General features: G+C 40.1%; 1 protein-coding gene across 2 annotated transcripts in view; it reads left to right on the top strand.

The window, feature by feature from the left end:
• Positions 1-22,503, top strand: part of KIRREL3 (kirre like nephrin family adhesion molecule 3) — a 781,414-nt gene that overhangs the window by 435,776 nt on the left and 323,135 nt on the right. For both annotated transcript variants that reach the window (XM_087706343.1, XM_087706345.1), the window contains exon 2: positions 1,597-1,674. In XM_087706343.1, the coding sequence (XP_087562469.1) occupies positions 1,597-1,674 (78 nt within the window). The remainder of the gene's footprint in view (positions 1-1,596; positions 1,675-22,503) is intronic.

The following is a 22,503-nucleotide window of genomic DNA, read 5'->3' as shown; positions in this document are numbered from 1 at the left end:
CTCCTAATTGGTTCATCTATCAGTGAAAACACTGGTACATATCTGCCCCCCGCCAAAAAAAATAATAACTTCATACCTTCGGAAATCTGACTTTTACAATTTTTTTCATATTAGAAATAAAATAGAATAAAAGAATGGAATGGAATGGAATAGAATAGAGAATAGTGGAATGAAGAATAGAATAGAATAGAACAGAATAGAGAATAGTGGAATGAAGAATAGAATAGAATAGAATAGAATAGAATAGAATAGAATAGAATAGAATGGAGAATAGAGAATGGAGAATAGAGAATAGAGAATAGAGAATAGAGAATAGAGAATAGAGAGTAGAGAGTAGAGAGTAGAGAGTAGAGAATACAGAATACAGAATACAGAATACAGAATAGAACAGAATATAGAATAATGGAATGGAGAATAGAATAGAATAGAATAGAATAGAAAACGGAATACGGAATACGGAATACGGAATACGGAATACGGAATACGGAATACGGAATACGGAATACAGAATACAGAATACAGAATAGAACAGAATAAAGAATAGTGGAATGGAGAATAGAATAGAATATAGAATATAGAATATAGAATATAGAATATAGAATAAGGAATATAGAATATAGGATATAGGATATAGGATATGGGATATGGGATATGGGATATGGAATATGGAATACGGAATACGGAATACGGAATACGGAATACGGAATACGGAATACGGAATACGGAATACAGAATACAGAATACAGAATATAGAATAGAACAGAATATAGAATAGTGGAATGGAGAATAGAATAGAATACAATATACAATATACAGTATAGAATAGTGGAATGAAGAATAGAATATAGAATATAGAATATAGAATATAGAATATAGAATATAGAATATAGAATATAGAATATAGAATATAGAATATAGAATATAGAATATAGAATATAGAATATAGAATATAGAATATAGAATATAGAATATAGAATATAGAATATAGAATATAGAATATAGAATATAGAATATAGAATTCTTTATTCTATTGGACACACAAGGAATTTGTCTTTGGTGCATATGCTCTCAGTTTACATAAAGAAAAATAAAATAGAATACATTCATCAACAAGCATGATACAACACTTAGTGATAGTCATAAGTTACTAATAAGCAATGAAACCATACTAGGAAACAAATAAAACAATATAAATTGAAAGATACAAGCAACATGGTTATAGTCATAAGTGGGGAAGAAATAGATACTAGGAAGGAAGAGAAAAATAATAGTAATACAGTCTTAGTAGGTACTATGGCAGTGTTGTGAGAATTAGTTGTTTAGCAGAGTGATGGCATTTGGGGAAAAACTTTCTTTGTGTCTAGTTGTTCCGGTGTGCAGTGCCCTATAGTGTCGTTCTGAGGGTAGAAGTTGAAACAATTTATGTCCAGGATGTGAGAAAGTCTGTAGTTATTTTCACAGCCCTCTGAAAACAAAGGGCAATCCATTTGGGATCTAGTTCCTTATATTGAAGAGTATCACTATATATTTAAAGCAGACACGATTTGTAATGCACCATTTTGCCAATTGATCTATACTTTGCTTTGACTTTTGTAGAACTTGGTCTCCCAAGAAGAGGATGTTATTTGGTCTTTGGATTTATGTACAAAGAGAAGTATCGGCGAATGACTGAAGGTCAGTGTAACATCTTCCTTTCCAAGTATTCTTTCCAACTTTCTATATTGCCATGGTTTTATTTTTCTTCCCAATGTTTTTCAAAAAGAAAAGAAAAAAGACGGGAGAGTCTTTATTTCTAAGCATCGGAGAGATTATTTTAACTTGTCCAACAATTTGGGGCAGACCCACATCTGATGTTACAATGCCTAGGGAGAAGTCTTCCACATTAATATGGAAGGTTCCTCTCTAAAGGAAACTTCCATATTAAATATGGAATTTAATATGAGTTTAAACTTAGAAGAATTAAAAGAAAACCCTCTAAAGGATTAATGATCTTAATCAACCAAGATGATTAAAGGCCTGGAGACTAAAACATATATGAAGAACGGTTTCAGGATTTGGGTACAGCTAGTCTTGAGAAAAGAAGGACTAAGGGTGACATGAAAACACTATTCCAATATTTGAGGGGCTGCCACAAAGATGAGGGGGTCAACTTATTTTCCAAAGCACCTGTTGGCAGGACAAGAAACAATGGATAAAAACTAATCAAGGAGAGAAGCAATAAGGAGGAACTTCCTAACAGTGAAAACAGTTGGCCAGTGGAACAGAAGTTGCCTTCAGAAGTTGTGGGTGATTCATTACTAGAGGTTTTTAAAAAAAGACTGGACAGTCACTTGTCTGAAATATAGGGCAGTGGTGGGTTTCAAAAATTGTTGGAACCTACTCTGTGGGTGTGGCCTCCTTTGTGGGAGTGGTTTGCCACCCATGTGACTGGATGGGAGTGGCCTGCTGCCCATGTGACCGGATGGGAGTGGCTTGCCGCCCATGTGACAAGATATGAAATTATGAATTAGTACTTAGGTCGGTCCAAGTAGCTATTCAGAAGTTAGTGGTTAGAAGCAATCGTAAAGCAAGATATGGAATTAAAACCAGAAATATTTTGTCGGCTATTTGAAAGGGAGTATAATATATATTTAATTTTACACATGTTAGCAGCTGCTGGAATTGTGTTTGCACAACAGTGGAAAAACAGAGATATGCAAGTGAATACATATTACAATGGGCAGGAATAAATAAATTGACAATTAAAATCAAGAAGGCTTTGAATACTTTTTCACGTGGGATTGGTTTTAGCAATTGCCAACTAACGGAAACAGAAGTTAGAAATCCAAAAGTATGAAAGAAAACACCAATTATGTAAGGAAAGGTTCCTAAAATGTATAAGGAAATATTACTAGGTCATTATTAATGCATAGATAACTGCGGGACATTACACAACCACCAGTGGTGGTTTCAAAAAATTTTGGAACCTCTTCTGTAGGTGTGGCCTGCTTTCCGGGTCCACTGGTGGAACCTCTTCTAACCAGTTCGGTAGATTTGACGAACCGGTTCTACCGAATAGGTACGAACTGGTAGGAACCCACCTCTGGTATAGGGCCTTCTGCTTGATGAGGGGGTTGGACTAGAGGGCATCCAAGGTCCCTTCCAGTTCTATTCTGAATAAATAAAGGTCCACTTTTCATCTCCTACTTTTACAACCTGGCACCAGACATCTTCATGACTTGGTGTCTACCCAGATTCATATCCAAGGACAAATCAGTGACAGAATCTAATGATTTGGTACTGCTTGCTTGCTCGCTCATCAGAGGCAGTGAATGTGCAAATAGCAATCATAGTAAGAGAAGTAGCTTTCTTAGTCTACTTACTCATTGTCTGAACTGGTCCCATGAAACCAAACCATAGTGATAAAATGAAGATGCGCACTACTGAAGACAACCTGAAATTGGTGTTATATATGTTCCTATTGCATATACTTTAAATGATATATAGCTGATCGTTTCCTTAATCTATTGAGCTCTCACTATCTTTGATTACTCTTGGAATAGTTAGGTGGAACTCAGAACCAAAATAATTAAACTATCAAAAACACTTGCAATGCAAAACGTCACCCAAGCAGCTTCCAGTTAAAGAATGAAATCTCATAGAAAGAGCTTCTCAGGCTACCAATATTTAATGTGCTTGCTATTAAAAATAAGAAATTGGCAGAAGCTAGTCTCTTAATTGCTTTTCTTTGTCCATAGAAGTTAATATTCTGTCTTTTCCTCATTTCCACTGGAGTACAAAGAGAGACAAATTATACGTAAAATTCAAAAACAAGCCAGCAATAACTGGTGGCTTCAAAATTGTTTTTAAAGCTTCTTCCTTACTTGGGTTGGAAATTCACAGCATGCTAAAAGTAGCTCGTCTTTTTGATACCAGCGCTGCTTTTGATCTATCCGTACTTCATCCAGCCATAAAGTTGCTAAGGTATAAAAAAAATGTTGCTGACAAAGAAGGTGCCAGCAGTTTCAAGGCTAGAGAGAAACATTATAGTTACACAGAAAAAATTGCATCCTAAGGCCATTAAGGGAACATCCAGGTACCTGTTGACTAGAAAAGGTAGAAGAAAACAGCCTAGAATTTAAACCATAGAGTATAATTCTAAAGTATTCGATTTCCGCATATTGCACCGGGCAAGTCTTTGTGCACATAGCTTCATTCTTACCTGCAATAAAAAGTCTAAGTCATGTCTGAGATGTTTTGGTCAAGTAAATCAATTCCTGAATAAGGAACTAAGCATACAGAAAATAAAAGAATGACAGCTGAGCCCAATGGGAACGCTTGACAGTTAGGGGATATACATAATGATGTAGCACCCCCCCAGCCTTATGAATCAATCCAAACATTTGGGTAAATTATATTTATTCTTTGCAACTTTCTTCAGAAATATTTGCAATAGGAGACCCAATGTCGAACAAATAGGTTGCCCGTCACTTATAGAAACCTTTACATTAGTAGTATTTTTTTTGGGGGGGGGGGGAGTGTTGCTGTTTTCAATGGTCTTCTCATACATTACTCACATGAATGGTGAAATGTGTATATGTTGTGGCCAGATGAAGGGAACAGCTCAGTGGTGGGTTCCGGATCCCGTTCCAACCGGTACAACCCGGCGGCGTACATATGGATGTGCACAGCACGTGCGCATCCATGCACAGTGCGTGCATGCATCTTAGCGCCTCTAAAACGCTCCAGCTACTCAGCGGAGCATCGTGCAGGTGCAGTACACGCCATGCACATGCACAGAAGCACCGAAGACTTAAAAGACCGGTAAGGACCTTGGGGGGGGCAGGCCCTCCGGAGCACTGTACCGGAATGGTATCTGGTGTTCCAGGCAGGCTCCGGTACACTTGTACTGGGGTGTACCGCCTGCAACCCACCACTGGATGAGCTACAGAACAGGGGTCGACTTGGGAGTAAGGCTACAGGTGGACAATGAATGGCCCCTCCTAGAGAAAATAAAAGAGGAGTGGAGTTTGCAGGAGACAATTAGTTCCTTTCATTGGTTCATGACTCAACTCCTTGCCAAGTTTTGACTGTCAGCTCTCTAAGCCAGATAAGGTCTGTGACTGTAAATCCTCCCTTGAATGACTTTGCTGTATGTGAATGAGCAGAATTCATGGTAAATTAATCAAAGGGTTTTTTGTCAGAATAAGGAGTTTGCTTCCTGCTCTCGGGAAGCCTAGGTCAGAGAAGTTTAGCAAAGAGTTGTGACCTGGGCAAACTGGCCTTTGCACACACATCATGTAATTCTTGCTGGTTCTGTTGTCTCCCAATCAATTCAAGACTCTTGAGGCCTTGGCTTCCTCAAAACTCCTGTTTATTGGGTATATCATATCAGCACAGTCAGAAGTGAAACCAACACTGAATAATTCCCATGTTTTGGTATAATTAAAGACTAGATACTGGCCACCACCCTTGCGTCACTTTATCCAACCAAGCCAGTGCTGAACTTTTCAGCACTCCCTCCTGCCATTGCCAGGTTTGGTTCTCAGGAGCCTGATGGTTGTCATGTCTGGCACATTGGAGGAAAACATTCTACATCCCACCCACTAAGTATGGCAACTAAGAAATAAAGCAAGAAAAATGTGGCTTCAGCTAGAGTTGTTTTGAGAGTTGACACACATAGAAAAAGTGCAGAGAAGAGCAACCAAGATGATTAGGGGAACGGAGGCTAATACATACGATGAACAGTTGCAGGAACTGGGCATGGCTAGTTTAGTGAAGAGAAGGACCAGAGGAGACATGATGGCAGTCTTCCAATATTTGATGGGCTGCCACAGAGAGGAGGGGTTCAAGCTATTTTCCAATGCACCCGAAGGCCAGACAAGGAATAATGGGTGGAAGCTGGACAAGGAGAGATTCAATCTAACAGTAAGGTGAAATTTTCTGACAGTGAGAACAATCAACCCATAGAACAGAACTTGCCTTCAGAAGTTGTGCGAGCTTCATCATTGGAAGCGTTCAAGAAGAGACTGGTCTGCCATTTGTCAGAAATGGTGTAGGGTTTCCTGCTTGGGCAGGGGGATTAGACTAGATGACCTCCAAGGACCCTTCCAACTCTGTTTAAAGTTTAAAGTTTAATAACACTTGTATACCGCCCAATCCCGTAGGACTCCGGGCGGCTCACAATACAAATAAATCAAAAGGCATAGAAAAAAAAAGAAAAGATAGACTTAAAAACAAACCATGCACTCCATTCCAAGTGGGGCTGGACCATATTTTGGGGTCAACAGCCCCAGGCCTGCCGGAACAGCCAGGTTTTAGTGGCCTTACGGAAAGCTGAGAGAGTGGGAAGGGTCCGGATCTCTGCAGGGAGATCATTCCACAGAGCTGGAGCAGCTACAGAGAAAGACCTCCCCGAGTAGTCGCCAACCGGGATTGCCCGGTTGACGGTACCCGAAGGAGGCCCAATCTGTGGGATCTTATAGGTCGTTGGGAGGTATGTGGCAGGAGGCGGTCCCGTAGGTATCCAGGTCCCAAGCCATGTAGGGCTTTAAAGGTAACGACCAGCACCTTGAAGCGCATTCGGAGACTGATGGGAAGCCAGTGCAGCTCTCAGAGGATAGGTGTAACATGGGTGTACCTAGGTACACCCGATATCGCTCACGCGGCTGCATTCTGGACCAATTGTAGCCTCCGAACATTCTTCAGGGGCAGCCCCAAGTAAATTGTTAATCTGTACATGGCCTTGTATGAAAACATGCATGCACATCGATAACAGAGACACGTTTTATGTAGAATTGTGGGTTATGAAACTTAATCCAGACCCTGAAAGTTTGATGGAACATGACTTCAAGTTCTGATAAAGTTTCCCCATGGAAATTGAAATGTTCATATAAATGCCTAAATGTTGGGAACGGTGCAGAAGGAGTCATATCTCATCAGCCCTGTAGTTCCTTCCAAGATGTTTTGCCTTTTAAGGTGAGCAATTAAAGGGGTCCAAATGTCCACAACAGAATTTCAAAGTTGGGATAGAAGGCTATCCCAACAGAATCAAGACAAGGGAGTAGCAGTGTATGTATGTACTGTATAAAAATATTGTTTTGATTAGTTGTATCAAACATGTCAGAGTCATTTGAAAAATGAAAATAAAAACAGAAAATAAACAGAAGCAGGCTGTTGGAACAGACAGTATGTTAATTGGAATACAGAGAGCTATAGCTTTACTGGATTTAAGCTACAGGAATCTGTAGAGATAAAGTAATTGTATGCTTATTTGTGTCTGCATATCACCTTTGGAAATAGAACCCAAAAAAATAAAAAGTTCACACATTCGACAAAAGCAACTATATATGGAAAAAGGAGAATCAAATGATTACATAATTTTCTCTGCTCCAAATGATCAAAATGTCTCTTAATCCACAATCTCTGTGAAATTATGAACAGTTGAGAAGGAAAAGTTTGAAGTAGGTTTACTTAAACAAACGTTGTAGTCTTCTTTGAATCTCAAAAGTATCCAGACAGTGTTGCGGATAGAACATTTGAAACGACTAAGAACTCAATGAAAAATTTCCAGCATCAAAATAAAGCTTTAATTGAGGACACTGGACACAATTAGTAATGATTAGATTAGATATGATTAGATTAGATTAACAGAGTTGGAAAGGATCTTGTAGGTCATCTACTCCAACCCCTTGCCCAAGCAGGAGCAGTCTATACCCTGTCTTCATGATTTACACAGGTACGCATACCTTAATCCGTTCTATCCAAATGCCAGCTCCTTCTGCAGATTTTAAAACAAGATGCAATACATCTTTGTTTCTTTTTTTTATACAAAAGTTTCCTATATGTAGAGAGGCGGTAATATGCATTTTTGCTTTATATATCCACCCTTAGCTAAATATAAACTTTTGTACACCTGAATGTTCAGTGGAGACATTTGGTAGCTTTTTTCATATTGCTATTTTTCCAAACAATATTTTTGAAATGTAGCATAGCTGATTATGTGAAGGGGATGTCACCTGTTGCCACGAGACTGAGATTTCAGTTAATAAAATTAAAAACCCACTCAAATCCATGTTTGACTTTTTAATATGTCCATTTTTGTTTTCTTGTCAACAGTGATTTGCTCTCCCCTTATACTACCATTTTTCTTTTAAAAAGAAATTCTTAAATTAATCTAAAGCTGTTTAGGTTGCCTGGTAATTTCCCATCTCAAAAATAAATATGTAAGATTTGTCTCCAACTTCCTCATTTGGAACATAGGATTCCCAGTGAGGAATAATGGGGCACTTCTTGACTATTATACTGTTCTGAATCTTAGATCTGATCTTTATACAGTCAATGTAATTTCTTTAGGCACCTGGCAGCCATTTTGTCTATGCAGCTGTTATATGGCCTGCCAAGTAAGTTCTCCCAGAGGGGGAATTTCCATTAGCATCACTTATTTTTCCCAGGTCTTTTTCTGATTTTGCATAAAGCTCCTGTCAGTATTCAGAATGCTTTCATGAAACAGAACAGGAGACCAAGATTTCAGTAAATTTCAAAATCCCACACCAACTGTAAGAAGGAATTCGCTCTTTTTCCTTTCTTTTTCAAAAGGCCTTCATGATATAATATTAACTTTAAAAACCAACAGAGTCACACATTAGAGCCAAGGTGGCGCAGTGGTTAAGAGCAGCACTGCAGGCTACTGCTAGATCAGCAGGTCAGCGGTTCAAATCTCACCGGCTCAGGGTTGACTCAGCCTTCCATCCTTCCGAGGTGGGTAAAATGAGGACCCAGATTGTTGGGGGCAATATGCTGACTCTCTGTAAACCGCTTAGAGAGACCTGAAAGGCCTATGAAGCGGTATATAAGTCTACTGCTATTGCTATTGCTATTGCTAGCTTCCCCCCCCCCCCCCCCGTGGCTGTGGGTTTTTTTTTTTCTCCTATGGTTGTCTCCAATTGTTGTTTTCTCTGGAAATTGAGAAGATGCTAAAGATGTAGTTTGCTTTATGGGTGATTTAATGCGATCATCGTTAGCGGTGCATAAAGAAGCATCTGCGTCTGCTGATCAGAACCCACAATTCCTTAAAAAGTAGGAAGCAGAACATCTATTTTGTTCTGCTGAATTAACTTAGCAAAATATTTTATATAAGCTTTTGTGAAGGCAACTCAGTGGAAAAAAATAATAATATTTTGGTCCATGTTACAGAGATCCATAACGTTTCTCTTACTGCTTGCATTTTTTTTCTGATATGCCTAATTATGAAGGAGACGTGTTCAAGAAGAAATAAATTGTGGATGCCATTGTTGGTGGGCTCAGAAAATTAGATGGAGGGCTATTAACCTTGATGGCAGTATGGCTGGGGTTCCTTGTGCACTTGGTTGGCTACCATCAGCAGTTGGAGGGCACTGCTTATTTTCATGGATGGATGGATGGATGGATGGATGTACAGATAGAAGACAGATTGAAAGAGGGATGAGACAGATAGGGAGAGGGAGGGGGAGAGAGAGAGATGATAGATGATAGAGAGATAAATAAGATGAGATAGATGATAGATAGATAGATAGATAGATAGATAGATAGATAGATAGATAGATGATAGATAGATAGATAGATAGATAGATAGATAGATAGATAGATAGATAGATAGATAGATAGATAGATAGATATGGATGGATGGATGGATGTACAGATAGAAGACAGAGATTGAAAGAGGGATGAGACAGATAGGGAGAGGGAGGGGGAGAAAGAGAGATGATAGATGATAGAGAGATACATAAGATGAGATAGATGATAGATAGATAGATGATAGATAGATAGATAGATAGATAGATAGATAGATAGATAGATAGATAGATAGATAGATAGATAGATAGATAGAGGTGTTTTTTTAGAGTTTTATTGAACACTTATAGGCTGCCCTTTTCCCTGAGGGGACTCAGGGCGGCTTACAATAATGAGGGAGGGGAGTGCAAGACAAGACATAAAAGAAAATGTGAGTAAAAAATAATTAACAATAAAAGCACAACATTCACTCAGCATTCGGGCGGGGAGAGAGTAAAGTCCTATCCCCAGGCCTGACGGGATAGCCAGATCTTGAGGGCCGTGCGGAAGGCCTGGACGGTGGTGAGGGTGCGGATCTCCATGGGGAGATTGTTCCATAGCGTCGGAGCTGCAACTGAGAAGGCTCTCCTCCGTGTAGTCACCAGTCGGCACTGACTGGCGGATGGAATTTGGAGGAGGCCTACCCTGTGCGATCTGATGGGATGCAGGGAGGTAATTGGCAGAAGGCGGTCTCTCAAATAGATAGATAGATAGATAGATAGATAGATAGATAGATAGATAGATAGATAGATAGATAGATAGATAGATAGATGTGACGTGACGTGACGTGACGTGACGTGATGTGATGTGATGGATGGATGGGAGAGATGAGAGTGGGCAGGCAGGCAGGCAGGCAGGCAGACCGACAGAAAGAAAGAAAGAAAGAAAGAAAGAAAGAAAGAAAGAAAGAAAGAAAGAAAGAAAGAAAGAAAGAAAGAAAAAGAAAGACATAGCAAGTATGCCATGAACCGAACATCATTTTTACAAAGGAGAATATTTGTAGCTCAGAGTTGAAATGTGTGGTCCTTGGTGCTCTGAGCTTGCTTGTTTTCTTGCAGTCGTTTCATTACCCAAATGAGAGAACATCATCAGTGCTCATGAAGATGATGTTACCTAGGTTGAGTCACCTGAAAGAAAACAATCAAGCACTGAGAGCATGAAGGATTCCTCCTCATTTTATTTTTTGGAACTAGAGCAAACGTAGTGCCAAAGCCATTCTCCAATGAGAAAAATGGTATAATTGAGTGCACTGCTAAAAAAAATTCAGTGTGTACTTTGCCTTGGGGAATAAAGGAAAAAGTAAGATTGGTGGGAAGTAAAAAGAGCAACAGGAAACCGTCTCGTTCGTTTGTTTTCTTCCAAATGGGAATTTTGTGATGATCTAATAACCACTGTGCCTGACATCTGGGGGGTGGGGGTGGGGTGAAAATATCTGATGATGATCAGGTTGCTGAAATCCTGATCTTAACCCTATTTCTTTCATTCTTCAGTTTAATCCAGTGAGATGGTCTAACAATCATTCCTGACAGTCCCTTTTCCAGTATTTTTAAGTCTGTTTGGTTTTTTTTCCAGAGGAACACTTGGTTCCTCCAATGAATAGTGACAAATGGAAAAAAGGGAGGTCTTTATTGTGGTCAAGAGTTACTTCCCAATCCATCGGAGTGCCCTGATTAAAGTTCAGCATTTGTTTCTTGGGCCAGGATCTCTAGGTAGCTCAAGGCTGTGAAATACAAAGAGTAAATTAAACTGGTGGCAGTTGTTGTCTGAACAGAGGAGGAATAGATTACTTGGGTAACAATAGCCTTGAAGTAAAGAAGTTTTAGAGACAACCCTCTATCATCTGTCTTCATTCTGCTAATAAACCACCCAATCAGGCCCTATGGACTCTTTGTTAACATTCAGAAATAGAGACTACAAATCACATTTGGGAATTGATTCTTCGAACTATTGGACTTTCTGAGTGGTAACTATGGCTTTGCTCAAAGATAAGTCCCACTTACCAGGATGTAGGTCAAACATGCACAGAATTGGTGGACAGACAAACTGCAATCTACTACCCTAAGTATGGTGGCCTACTAGGGGCTTGAATAAACCTCCTTGTATCTGCTAGTTGCCTTGCAGGTAAAACCAAAACAGCAGGAACAACACAATATTTTATTGTGCTGACAGAAGTGCTTTTGTGTAATTTAAAAGTGAGTGTTACCAATATGCATTATGCACATCGAGTCCAATAAAAAGCTCATCAGAAATAGTTTCCTACTGTTTTCAGAAAAGGACTAAAGCCAGCTTTGAGAAGACCAAGGGACATGGTCTTCTTATAGACCATTTCTTGGGTACCATCTTTTCTTCCTTCTTGGACTATTAATTAATTCAAGTAGTTCATGTGAATATCAGTCAGAATGAATGAAAGAATGAATGCAAAGAATATCCTTCAAACCAAGTGATTTTTTTCCCCCCAGGATAAGTTGATGTCATTTTCTTGGCCAGCAAGTTCTGTGTCATTGCTTTCTTCTGAGGCTTCTTTTTAACTTCTCAGTCTAGTCCAAAATTCTAGTATTCTCTGCTAGGCTCCCATCCAAGTGTTAACAAGTCTAATCCTGATTAACTTTCAAACCTAGACAAGGCCAGCTCGCTGCTGTTGATCTAAACCCTTGACTCAATATACAATTTTAATTTAAAAACTAAACTTGCAATACGGTGCTATAAAATAGGCTTTTGTTTCTGTGTGATTGAATAGAGGTTCCTCTAAAACCCATCTTAGATTATTTGATCTGCGGTAAAATTACTGTATATCGGGAGAAGAGAATATTATGAGCAAGAGTTTTATTATTTTTTAACAATCTATGCAGTTCATTTGAAGTTCTGCAGACAGTTCTGTACATACATGCCTGGGCATGTTTTTTGTGGGTAGCTAGAGCCATCTATATCTGCAGGTGTAATTACAGGTTCTCTGTGTAACCAAATCCCATATAAGGTGCAAAATAATCAATGCATCATTATTCCTTCATGTGCCCATTTATTTTTCCCCAGATATTTATACATTTTGAAATACCTTAATTTTAATAGGGAAGCATGAAGGGAAAGATTGAAATTGAAATTCTCCTATTGTTCTAGGAGAAATAAATCTTCCTTTCCCCCAGGTACTGTGGCTAATAAATGCAAGAATACAAATATGGATTAGAACTGTGGGAAGTATTTGAATGAGACATCCTGCAAAGCGTTTCTCGTGACCACAATCACTGCCCTTGAAGCCTCGGGCACTGCTTCCTTTGGGAGGCTCACAAGGGCTTCTTTGAACCCCTTCCCTTTGCTGGAGTTTTCACTGGGAAATAACACCTATGTATGCACACACTGACTGGAGAAATCATTAAAGCTAAGCAACCTTTCCATAGGACATACCTACTTTAATGATCTAAGAATGGGTGGTTTCTTCATGCAAGCTTTCCATAGGACATAGCTAGAAAGGCAGAAAACCCTATACCATTTTAGACAAACAGCTGTCCAATTTCTTCTTTAAAAACCTGCAATGTTGCAGCACCCATGACTTCTGGAGGCAAGTCATTCCACTGATTGGAGAGGGAGGGAGGGTGGGTGGGAGGGAGGGAGGGAGAGAGAGAGAGAGAGAGAGAGGGAGGGAGGGAGGGAGAGGTTTCTTTGTAAACAATATGTGCTTAAAGAACAGTGTACTAACTGGGCCAATTTGTTTACATCTCAAACTCTTAATTTCTACCTCTGTTATCCAACCATTCATAAAATAAATCCCAAGTCCGAAAGTATTCTATGTCTTCTTTTTCTTTTATCTTCAGTGTAAATCTGTCCATTCCTCCCCAATCACGTGTTTTTTTAAAAATTATATCTTCTTCTGTAAGTGTTTCCTCGCCTTTCCAAAGTTGCGCAAATACAATTCTTGCCACTGTTAAAACATGTAATTTCAAATATACATGTGCTTTGTCATATTTTTCTGGTGTTATGCCTAACAAAAATAGTTCTGGCTTAAAATCTATATGCTGTCAACATGTTTTCTAACCACATATGCATTTTCACCCAAAATCTTTTTGCTTTGGAGCATGTCCACCACAGGTGGTAGCATGTCCCCAGTTTTTTTATTACATTTCCAACAATGGGTAGACATATTTTTTAAACATTTTTACTAGTCTCACTGATGGTAAGTGATTAATTGTTCTAATTGTCAGAAAATTCCTGTTCTAAGTTGGTTCTCTCTTTGATTAATTTCCACCCATTCCTTCTTGTCCTGCCTTCAGATCCTTTGGAGAATAGCTTGACTCGCTTCTTCTTTGTGGCAAACCCTGAGATATTGGAACACTGCTATCATGTCTCCCCTAGCCCTTCTTTTCATTAAACTATGAAGTGTGCTTGATTTCTGCAAACACACCTTTGCTAAGTGTGCTCCTCTTTGTTCACACCCTCCTAAATCAGATTCCTTCCCAGCTTTGTACCAACTGTTTAGCAGCTAACACTAGCAATTATGGCATGTTTTTGGCAGTCACTCATACAATGGCTAGCAAGAGATATTAAGTACAAGCCCTCTTCTCTGCCACCTGTTCAACAAACTAGTAGATTATCAATTTTGAATGTTTCTTTCCTATGTACAGAGGAGCCGGAGCACAAGCAGGTTTCTATTCCTTTTTTAAATTATTGTGGGTTTTTTTTCCTGATTTTGCTCGTTCTTCAGACAATGCATTTAGAAACATTCCAAATGTTCTGCTGAATCAAGCATATTTTCGGCTCAGAATGTGTGGCAACGCTATGGGACTCAGCCAAGATTTGATTAGGGTTTCAGACCTGCAGTTGCAAAAGGTTGAGATTTGCAGTTGAAAGTTGGGGTTCAACTGTGAGGATTTGATTGAACCCGCCGAGATTAAAGATGCAATTTAATTTTAAAAAAAAAGTTCAACTCAAGGCAGGCATGGGAAAACAACAAAACATCTGCACCAGCTTTATTTTCTGGCAGAATGGAATCATAATAGGAATGGCAGATACTGTACAGGAGTCATTCAACCCATTAATCTTTAAAGCTTCACTGCATGCATTTTTCAAACAATTTCCTGCACCTCTTTTAAGATAGAAAGTGGGGGTGAAGAAGGGATAACACAACCATCTCCAAATTATCCAGCAAAGAACTTTCAGAGAAATTCTGCTAAACCAATGCAGCATATGTATTTCTTTTTTAAAAAAATATATATTTATAAATAGTCCACCACTCTTCGACAACTTCCTCTGCTAAATTGACAGTGGTTTTGTTATGATAAGATCCAGTAAAATATCTTATTCTGTAGAGTGCAGAGAAGAGCAACCAAGAGGATTAGGGGATTGGTGGCTAAAACATATAAAGAATGGTTGCTGGAATTGGGTAGGTCTATTTTAATGAAAAGAAGGACCAAGGGAGACATGATAGCAGTCTTCCAATATCTCAGGGGTTGTCACACAGAAGAGGGAGTCAAACTATTCTCCAAGGCACCTGAGGGTAGAACAAGAAGCAATGGGTGGAAACTAATCAAGGAGAGAAGCAACTTAGAACTAAGAAGAAATTCCCTGACAGTTAGAACAATTAATCAGTGGAACAACTTGTCTCCAGAAGTTGTGAATGCTCCAACACTGGAAGTTTTAAAGAAGATGTTGGATAACCATTTGTCTGCAGTGGTGCAAGGTTTCCTGCCTAATCAGGGGGTTGGAGTAGAAGACCTCCAAGGTCCCTTCCAATTCTATTCTATTCTATTCAATTCTATTTTATTCTATCCTATTCTCCATCACTGGAGGCTTTTCAGAAGAAACTAGACAGCCATTTGTCTGGAATGGCTCTCCAGCCTAAGCAGAGGATTGGACTAGAAGACTTCCAAAGTCCCTTCCAACTTTCTTATTCTGTTAATTACCTCATTAGCCTCAGCAGATCATAAAGCCTTTCAAAATATTGTTAGATTTTTCAATACCGAGTTAGCTATCCCAAAGATCTTACAAAGAGAAGGTAGGTTATTGTCTACTTGACTCCAGAGGGGGGAAAAAAATTATACATTGCTTTCTATTATTCTTTCACGAAACCCAGCCGGTCCCTAGCTTATTATATAGAAGATTCAGATCGGGGAATATGGAAAGGTGGGGGGGTGGGGTGGGGGGATAGTTAGAGAGACAAGCACTTATGCATGCAAATGAAGGCTGCTTTATGGTTTATAATTATCTTGTACCAACCCTCCAAATAATTATAACTCATGCATATTAATAATTGATCTAGAACGGCAGCCCTGTGCCACAGAGCGTACAAGAGGAGAGGGGGAGAAGATCACGCCGGCTTTGCATAAATGCAGTTTGGTATAAAACTAGCAAAATGGGCAGGGGGGAACGTGTGCTTCTGCCTCCGTGCACCTCCCCTTGAAGGAGTCCATGAGCTATTAGAACAATTAACTGGTGTGTCCATTAAAGGCAAGCAGCAATTATTTTGTTTCTAATTTAGAATAAATATAAAAGCCCACTTGTGCCGCTGAGTAGCTTATTTGTCCTGTTTAAAGGGATCTAATGGGGTGAGTGTTGTCAACAGAGAAAGAAGCTGCTCACTTTCCATTTGTTTTCCTGTTAATTTGGTATCTTTCGGCTGCCTGCCCTGGCAATTTTTCCCCCCTAATGGAAACATGAAAGAAGAAATGGAGGCAGGGGGAGAGTTTTATAAATGCTCGGGCTGGGCAAAGCTTCGGAGGAATGTTGTTGCACTTCTAAGCAAGATTTGTAGACAGCATCCCTCGGAAGATGCTTTGCAAAGCAAAACATCTTCCCCTTGGCTTCTGAAGGTGGGGCTATCTATTTGCTTCACCTTGCTCCAAAATCTCATTGGGCAGCTCAGGCGCTAGAAGCAGCTTCCGCCCAAGACGCGCATGTTCCCCGATTCTTCCTTTCAGGAGTTGGAAACGATGGGAATGGTCCTCTGCAGGATCGCTTGCCTGACGGTTAGAACAATTAATCAGGGGAACAACCTGCCTCCAGAAATTGTGAGTTCTCCAACACTGGAAGTTTTTAAGGAGAGATTGGACAACCATTTGTCTGAAATGGTATAGGATTTCTTGCCAAAGCAGGGGGTTGGACAAGAAGACCTCCAAGGTCCATTCCAACTCTGACATTCTATTCTATCTTATCCTATCCTATCCCATCCCATTCTATTCTATTCCACTCCTCTCCTCTCCTCTCCTATCTAGGCCTCTCCTATCTTCTCCTCTCCTATCTTCTCCTCTCCTGTCTTCTCCTATCCTCTCCTCTCCTATTCCTAACAACTAGGTTCTGCAGATAGTCCTTGACTTACAACAGTTCATTTAGTGATGGTTCAAAGTTACAACCGCACTGAAAAAGAATGGCTTATGTCTGCTTTTCACACTTATGGCCATTGAAAATCTCCATGGTCACCTGATCAGAATTTAAATGCTTGGCAATTCGTTCATATTTATGATGCTCGCAATGTCCCAGGGCCACGTGATTATCTTTTGCGAATTTCTGAGAAGCAAAGTCAATGGGGAAGCCAGGTTCATCTAAAAACGGCAGTGATTCACTTAACAAATATGGCAAGCAAGGTCATAAAATGGGGCAAAGTTAACAACATCTGCCTCACTTAGCAACGGAAATTGGGTTCAGTTGTGGTTGTAAGTCAGAAACTACCTGTGTTAACCCAAAGGTGCTTTTTCAGGAGGCAACTGGACTTCCTTGTTTTTTTCTTTTGCAGATGTTTCGCTTCTCATCCAAGAAGCTTCTTCTGCTCTGACAAGATAGTGCAGATCCTTCCATTCCCCACTATCCTGTCAGAACTGAAGAAGCTTCTTGGATGAGAAGTGAAACATCTGCAAAAGAAAAAAAACAAGGAAGTCCAGTTGCCTCCTGAAAAAGCACCTTTGGGTTAACACAGGTAGTTTCTGACTCACGACCACAACTGAACTCAATTTCTGTTGCTAAGTGAGGCAGATGTTAAGTTAACATGCACCTTTGGGACAACCATAACCTGGAATCTCCACAGTTGTGTTAACAGCCAAAGGAATGACAGTGATTCACTTAACAAATGTGGCAAGCAAGGTCATAAAATGGGGCAAAGTTAACTTAATATCTGCCTCACTTAGCAACAGAAATTGGGTTCAGTTGTGGTCGCAAGTCCGAAACTACCTGGGACAAGTATGACCTGGAATCTCCACAGTTGTGTTAACAGCCAAAGGAATGCAAAGCCAATGCTGTTGAACACAACTGCATTGCTAAATGAAGAAAATGGGGAAAAGAACATTGCTGGGATAATATTTTGAAGTTAAAATGCTTTATTGAGGAAAGCTTGCTGTGTTGAGGTTGGCATCCATCCATTCTTGGGTGAGAAGCTCTTAAGAGTTGACTTGATCAGCTCAATTGAGGGCCAGAGCCCAGGCCTTGCTCTCTAGAGAAACTTTACAAATCAGAGAACTGATGCTGACTCCAGCATTTCCCTCTCGGAGCAGAGGAGATGGATTGGTGGGGCATGCATGAGGCTTCATCAGTGAAATACTGTAATTTGCCAGAATTGCTTGGAATGTTCCCAAATAATTTCGCCAAGCAATCGGTAGCATAGCGCAAGGTCATCAGAAAGCTGACCATTCTAAATGAGTTATTTGAATGCTGCAGGACAAATACAAAAAAAAAGCACCACAATCCCATCATGTTGAAGGAATTTCATTTTGGAAAATGAAAAGTTTAAATTTCTCAAGCATTCCTGATAATAAAGAGTGGGTGCTGATTGGGTCTCTACCCTATTCCCATGGACCCAACTCTACCTTATAGAAAAATGTGTTGTTGTTAGTTGCGATGTCGTGTCCGACCCATCGTGTCCCCATGGACAACGTTTCTCCAGGCCTTCCTGTCCTCTACCATCCTCTGGAGTTCATTTAAGCTCACGCCAACTGCTTCAGTCACTCCATCCAGCCACCTCATTCTCTGTTGTCCCCTTCTTCTTTTGCCCTCAATCGTTCCCATCATGAGGTTCTTCTCCAGTGAATCCTTCCTTCTCATTAGGTGGCCAAAGTATTTGAGTTTCGTCTTCAGGATGTGGCCTTCTAAAGAGCAGTCAGGGTTGATCTCCTCTAGGACTGACCGGTTGGATCATCTTGCAGTCCAAGGGAGTCGCAGGAGTCTTCTCCAGCACCAGAGTTCAAAGGCCTCCATTCTTTGGTGCTCAGCCATAAAGTCCAACTTTCACAGCCATACGTTGCAACTGGGAAAAGCATGGCATTGACAATACAGACTTTTGTTGGCAGGGTGATGTCTCTGCTTTTTAGTATGCTGTCTAGATTTGTCATAGCTTTCCTCCCCAGGAGCAAGTATCTTTTAATTTCTTGGCTATAGTCCCCATCTGCGGTAATCTTGAAGCCCAGGAAAATAAAATTGGAAAATGTAGGGCTTAGAAATTTTATTCTCTTGAAATGCTCATGCATATGAGAGAAATACAACTTTATTTACAATCAAAGATGAAAGACTGTTTTTTTTTTAAATCCAAAACAACATAGCTGTAAGGGTTGCTCTGGGTATGAACTTGTAACTATCTTCTCTTTGAAATTTTAATCTCTTAATTATTTCCTTCTGTTCAAGCAGTAATGGAAATATGTTTCATCCTTTCTCTCTTCCATGGAATCGGCTGCTTCAAACAGTCTTCTAAGGTACTCGAGATGCTTTAATAGCATCTCATCAGGCATAATTGTCCTTTCTGTTAAGGGCCATAGTCCTTTCACATCCATTTCCATGTTGTTGGGTGCCATGACAAACTGTTTCCCGGGAGGTAATATTTCATAAGCTATGCAGGTCACTTCATTGACTCGGCTTCTGTTGGACCAGAACTTGCTACTACCGGTCTGTTTATACCATTAAGCCAACTTAAAATGATGCTATAAATCTCCCCCAAACCCACCTATGTCTGTCTAAGAAAGTCAAAATGAAATTGTCCTCAAAAGTTTAACCTTTCTTTTCAGTTGCCTTCATGATAGTTGCCCAGAACTGAAAACTTCTGATGCTGTTTAACATATGATTCAATGACTACCGTATTTTTTTACGAGGACAGTGATTTTTCTATTCTGACGATTGCATACTAGGATGTTAATGTAGATTCATTGTCTTGAAAGCTGGGAAATTGTCCTTCTCTAGCTTAAGCTTTTGTATGTGATGGACTGTAGATGGGTTGGATTTATACTTCCAAAATTCCCATTGGCCCTGCTGGTTGGGGATGAGCCATGGTGGTGCAGTGGTTAGAGTCTAGGACTGCAAGACACTTCTGCTGACTACCAGCTGACTGCAATTTGGCAGTTCAAATCTCACCAGGCTCAAGGTTGACTCAGCCTTCCATCCTTCCGAGGTGGGTAAAAGGAGGACCCAGATTGTTGGGGGCAATATGATGGCTCTGTAAACTGCTTAGAGAGGGCTGTAAAAGCATTGTGGAGCGGTCTCTAAGTCTAAGCGCTATTGCTATTTCAGGAGCGGTGGCCCTAAATCATATGGAAGACTTTTAATTTGGGAATGCTGTTGTAATTAAGTTTAGCTTCTGTATGTTTTCCCCCAATTTCCATTCTGTTCTATTACCATGTGGGAGCACTTTAGTGGAGTAAAGGGGGCATGAAAACCTGTTGAAATATTTTCAGTATATTTTTCTTCCAAATGTGTATTTTCAAGTGTTCACTATTGGGAGGTGCATTCAGAGAATTCTGACATCTGATGGAATAATTATGGTCTGCATATTCGTTTGACAGATCAAGGCATTTCCTATACAAAAAGGAGAATGTAAAGATTGATTGTTTGAAAGCTATTGTGGAATTGCATATTCAGGTATTAAGAACTGCCAAAGACTAACAACTTTCTTATAAAAATATCCTGTTTGGTAAACCAGAAAACTTTCAAGCTGGAGTCTATGTGACTGAAAAAGTATTTTGAACAAAAACACTGACTCCACCTATCCAGGCTGGCCATTAATAATTCCCTGCTCAAGGTCTGCAGAGATGCCTTAGTCAAGTTGGATTTTGTTTAATAATACTATTTTCCTGGTTTGACCTTTTGATCCTTCCTTGGCTTCTATAGATTCTCCTGTTAATCTACAGAAAATGTTACCTAACACCAAGAAATACCTAATCCATGTTGGAAAGATAGCAACAGCACTTAGACTTATATACCACTTTACAGTCCTCTCTAAGCAGTTTACAGAGTCACCTTATTGCCCCCAACAATCTCAGTACTGAGTCAACCTTGAGTCCGGTGAGAATTGAACTGCCGAACTGCTGGCAGCCAGCAATCAGCAGAAGTAGATCAGAGATTATTTAGGTATTTTGGTATAATTCACAATATTAGAAAGTAGATTGTCTCAATTTAATAGCAATAAACTTACCTGTTCTGACCCCCTCCTCCATCCAGTACCAAAAGCCAAGACAAGCTTAACTAGACCAAAGACCAAAATCTCAGTGGCTGAAAGCCAAGCAAACAAACAGATAAGGACCTTGGCAGCAACTCAGACAAACCTTGGCAGCATTCCAGCCTGCCAAGTTAGTTACAACAGTTCTCTTTAGTCAATGCGTTGATTTCTGCAAGAGGGCCGTGTGCATAAGCAGTCTTTTTTATAATCTGGAGAGGAGCCTAATGACCACCAGTTGAGCACAATTACCTCCTGTAATTGCATAATTGTTCCTGATGCCTAGTAGCTCTTCGATGGCGTGCATCCAGGAACAACTCACTGCTGGCTTCTGGATCACTCTCCCTTGTCTCCTCCCCACTGGTTCAAGGCTCAGGGCGCCACCAGGTGGCCAAGCAGTCTCTCTGCGCCCTGCTCATAGTCGGAACCCTGTCCAAGGTCCTCCACATCCTCCAGAGCCGACTCAGAGGGCCCCTCGCTGTTGGAGTCTGGTGGCAGCTCCAATGGCACCTGCTGGGCCACAACACTTACCATAATCATTTTTTCACTCATGTCAAAAGCACTGAGGTGTTCTGGGTTGAAAGGATTAGCCGGTGACATCATCATAGTCTGGGGGATGTCCAGTATGGGGCTCCTTTCACATTCCTGGCAGGAGCTGAAGCAAAGGACAGGAGCTCAGCCTCGCCACAGAGCAGCACTTGGGTCTCAAACATAGGCTTGCTAACCTTCAACCCAGCGTCCTACTCATGCAAGCCACTGTGCTCTTTACCTGCTCCTACATGCCAATATAAACCTAGCCCAGTAAGTATATTTTATTCCTCTTTTAGTTGTTTAGTTTAGATATGGCTTTTGATAAGCCATATCATTTGAGAAAATACTTTCTGTATAGCATTTCTGCAGACCATATTTGCTCATCTGGCTACACAGAGAGATTCTTTAAATAGATTGTCTATTTGCGACAAACTATATTTTGATTCTTGAGTTGTTAGATGCAGAGGGGTTGGCACTCAATGTAATTTTATAGAGATTGTGGCAGAAAGTTGGTGAAATATTGCATGACAAATACTTCTCATCAATATTCATAAGAGATCAACTGTGTGGCATACACAAGCCTTTTAGCTTGGTTAGAGACAGATGGATGAGAGAATTTTCTTGATGTAGCTGAAAGCAAATGCTACAGGAAGTAATTGGGTTGGTCTAGAAGTACATTTTCTTGCTTTCACCTGCACTTTAGGCCAGGAAATGTTGTAAGTACCAAGATGTAACACGAAGAAAGCCATATAAAGGATTCCAGATAAGGGGGGAAAAAAGGACTTTGATGCAAGACCTCCAGGATGGTAAGAAACTAACCTGCTAGATAATAGTTAGGATATGTCATTTCTGGCACTACCAAAGTATCTCTGTTTCCATATTCAGTATTTTACTCCCCTGTTTTCTAGAAGAAAACTGTTGTGTCTAAACTTTTGGCAAGAGAGCCTGAAGCATCTCTCATGACGGAGAAATGTAACAGTAAAATACTGTGGGTATGACCAACCAACATCACA

The sequence above is a fragment of the Thamnophis sirtalis genome, unplaced genomic scaffold (genome assembly GCF_051295495.1).
Source record: "Thamnophis sirtalis isolate CommonGarterSnake01/CBP01778 unplaced genomic scaffold, rThaSir2_p1.2 scaffold_2, whole genome shotgun sequence".
Classification (NCBI taxonomy): domain Eukaryota; kingdom Metazoa; phylum Chordata; class Lepidosauria; order Squamata; family Natricidae; genus Thamnophis; species Thamnophis sirtalis.
Note: the sequence above shows the minus strand (reverse complement) of the source record. Positions and strands in the feature narration are given on the sequence as shown.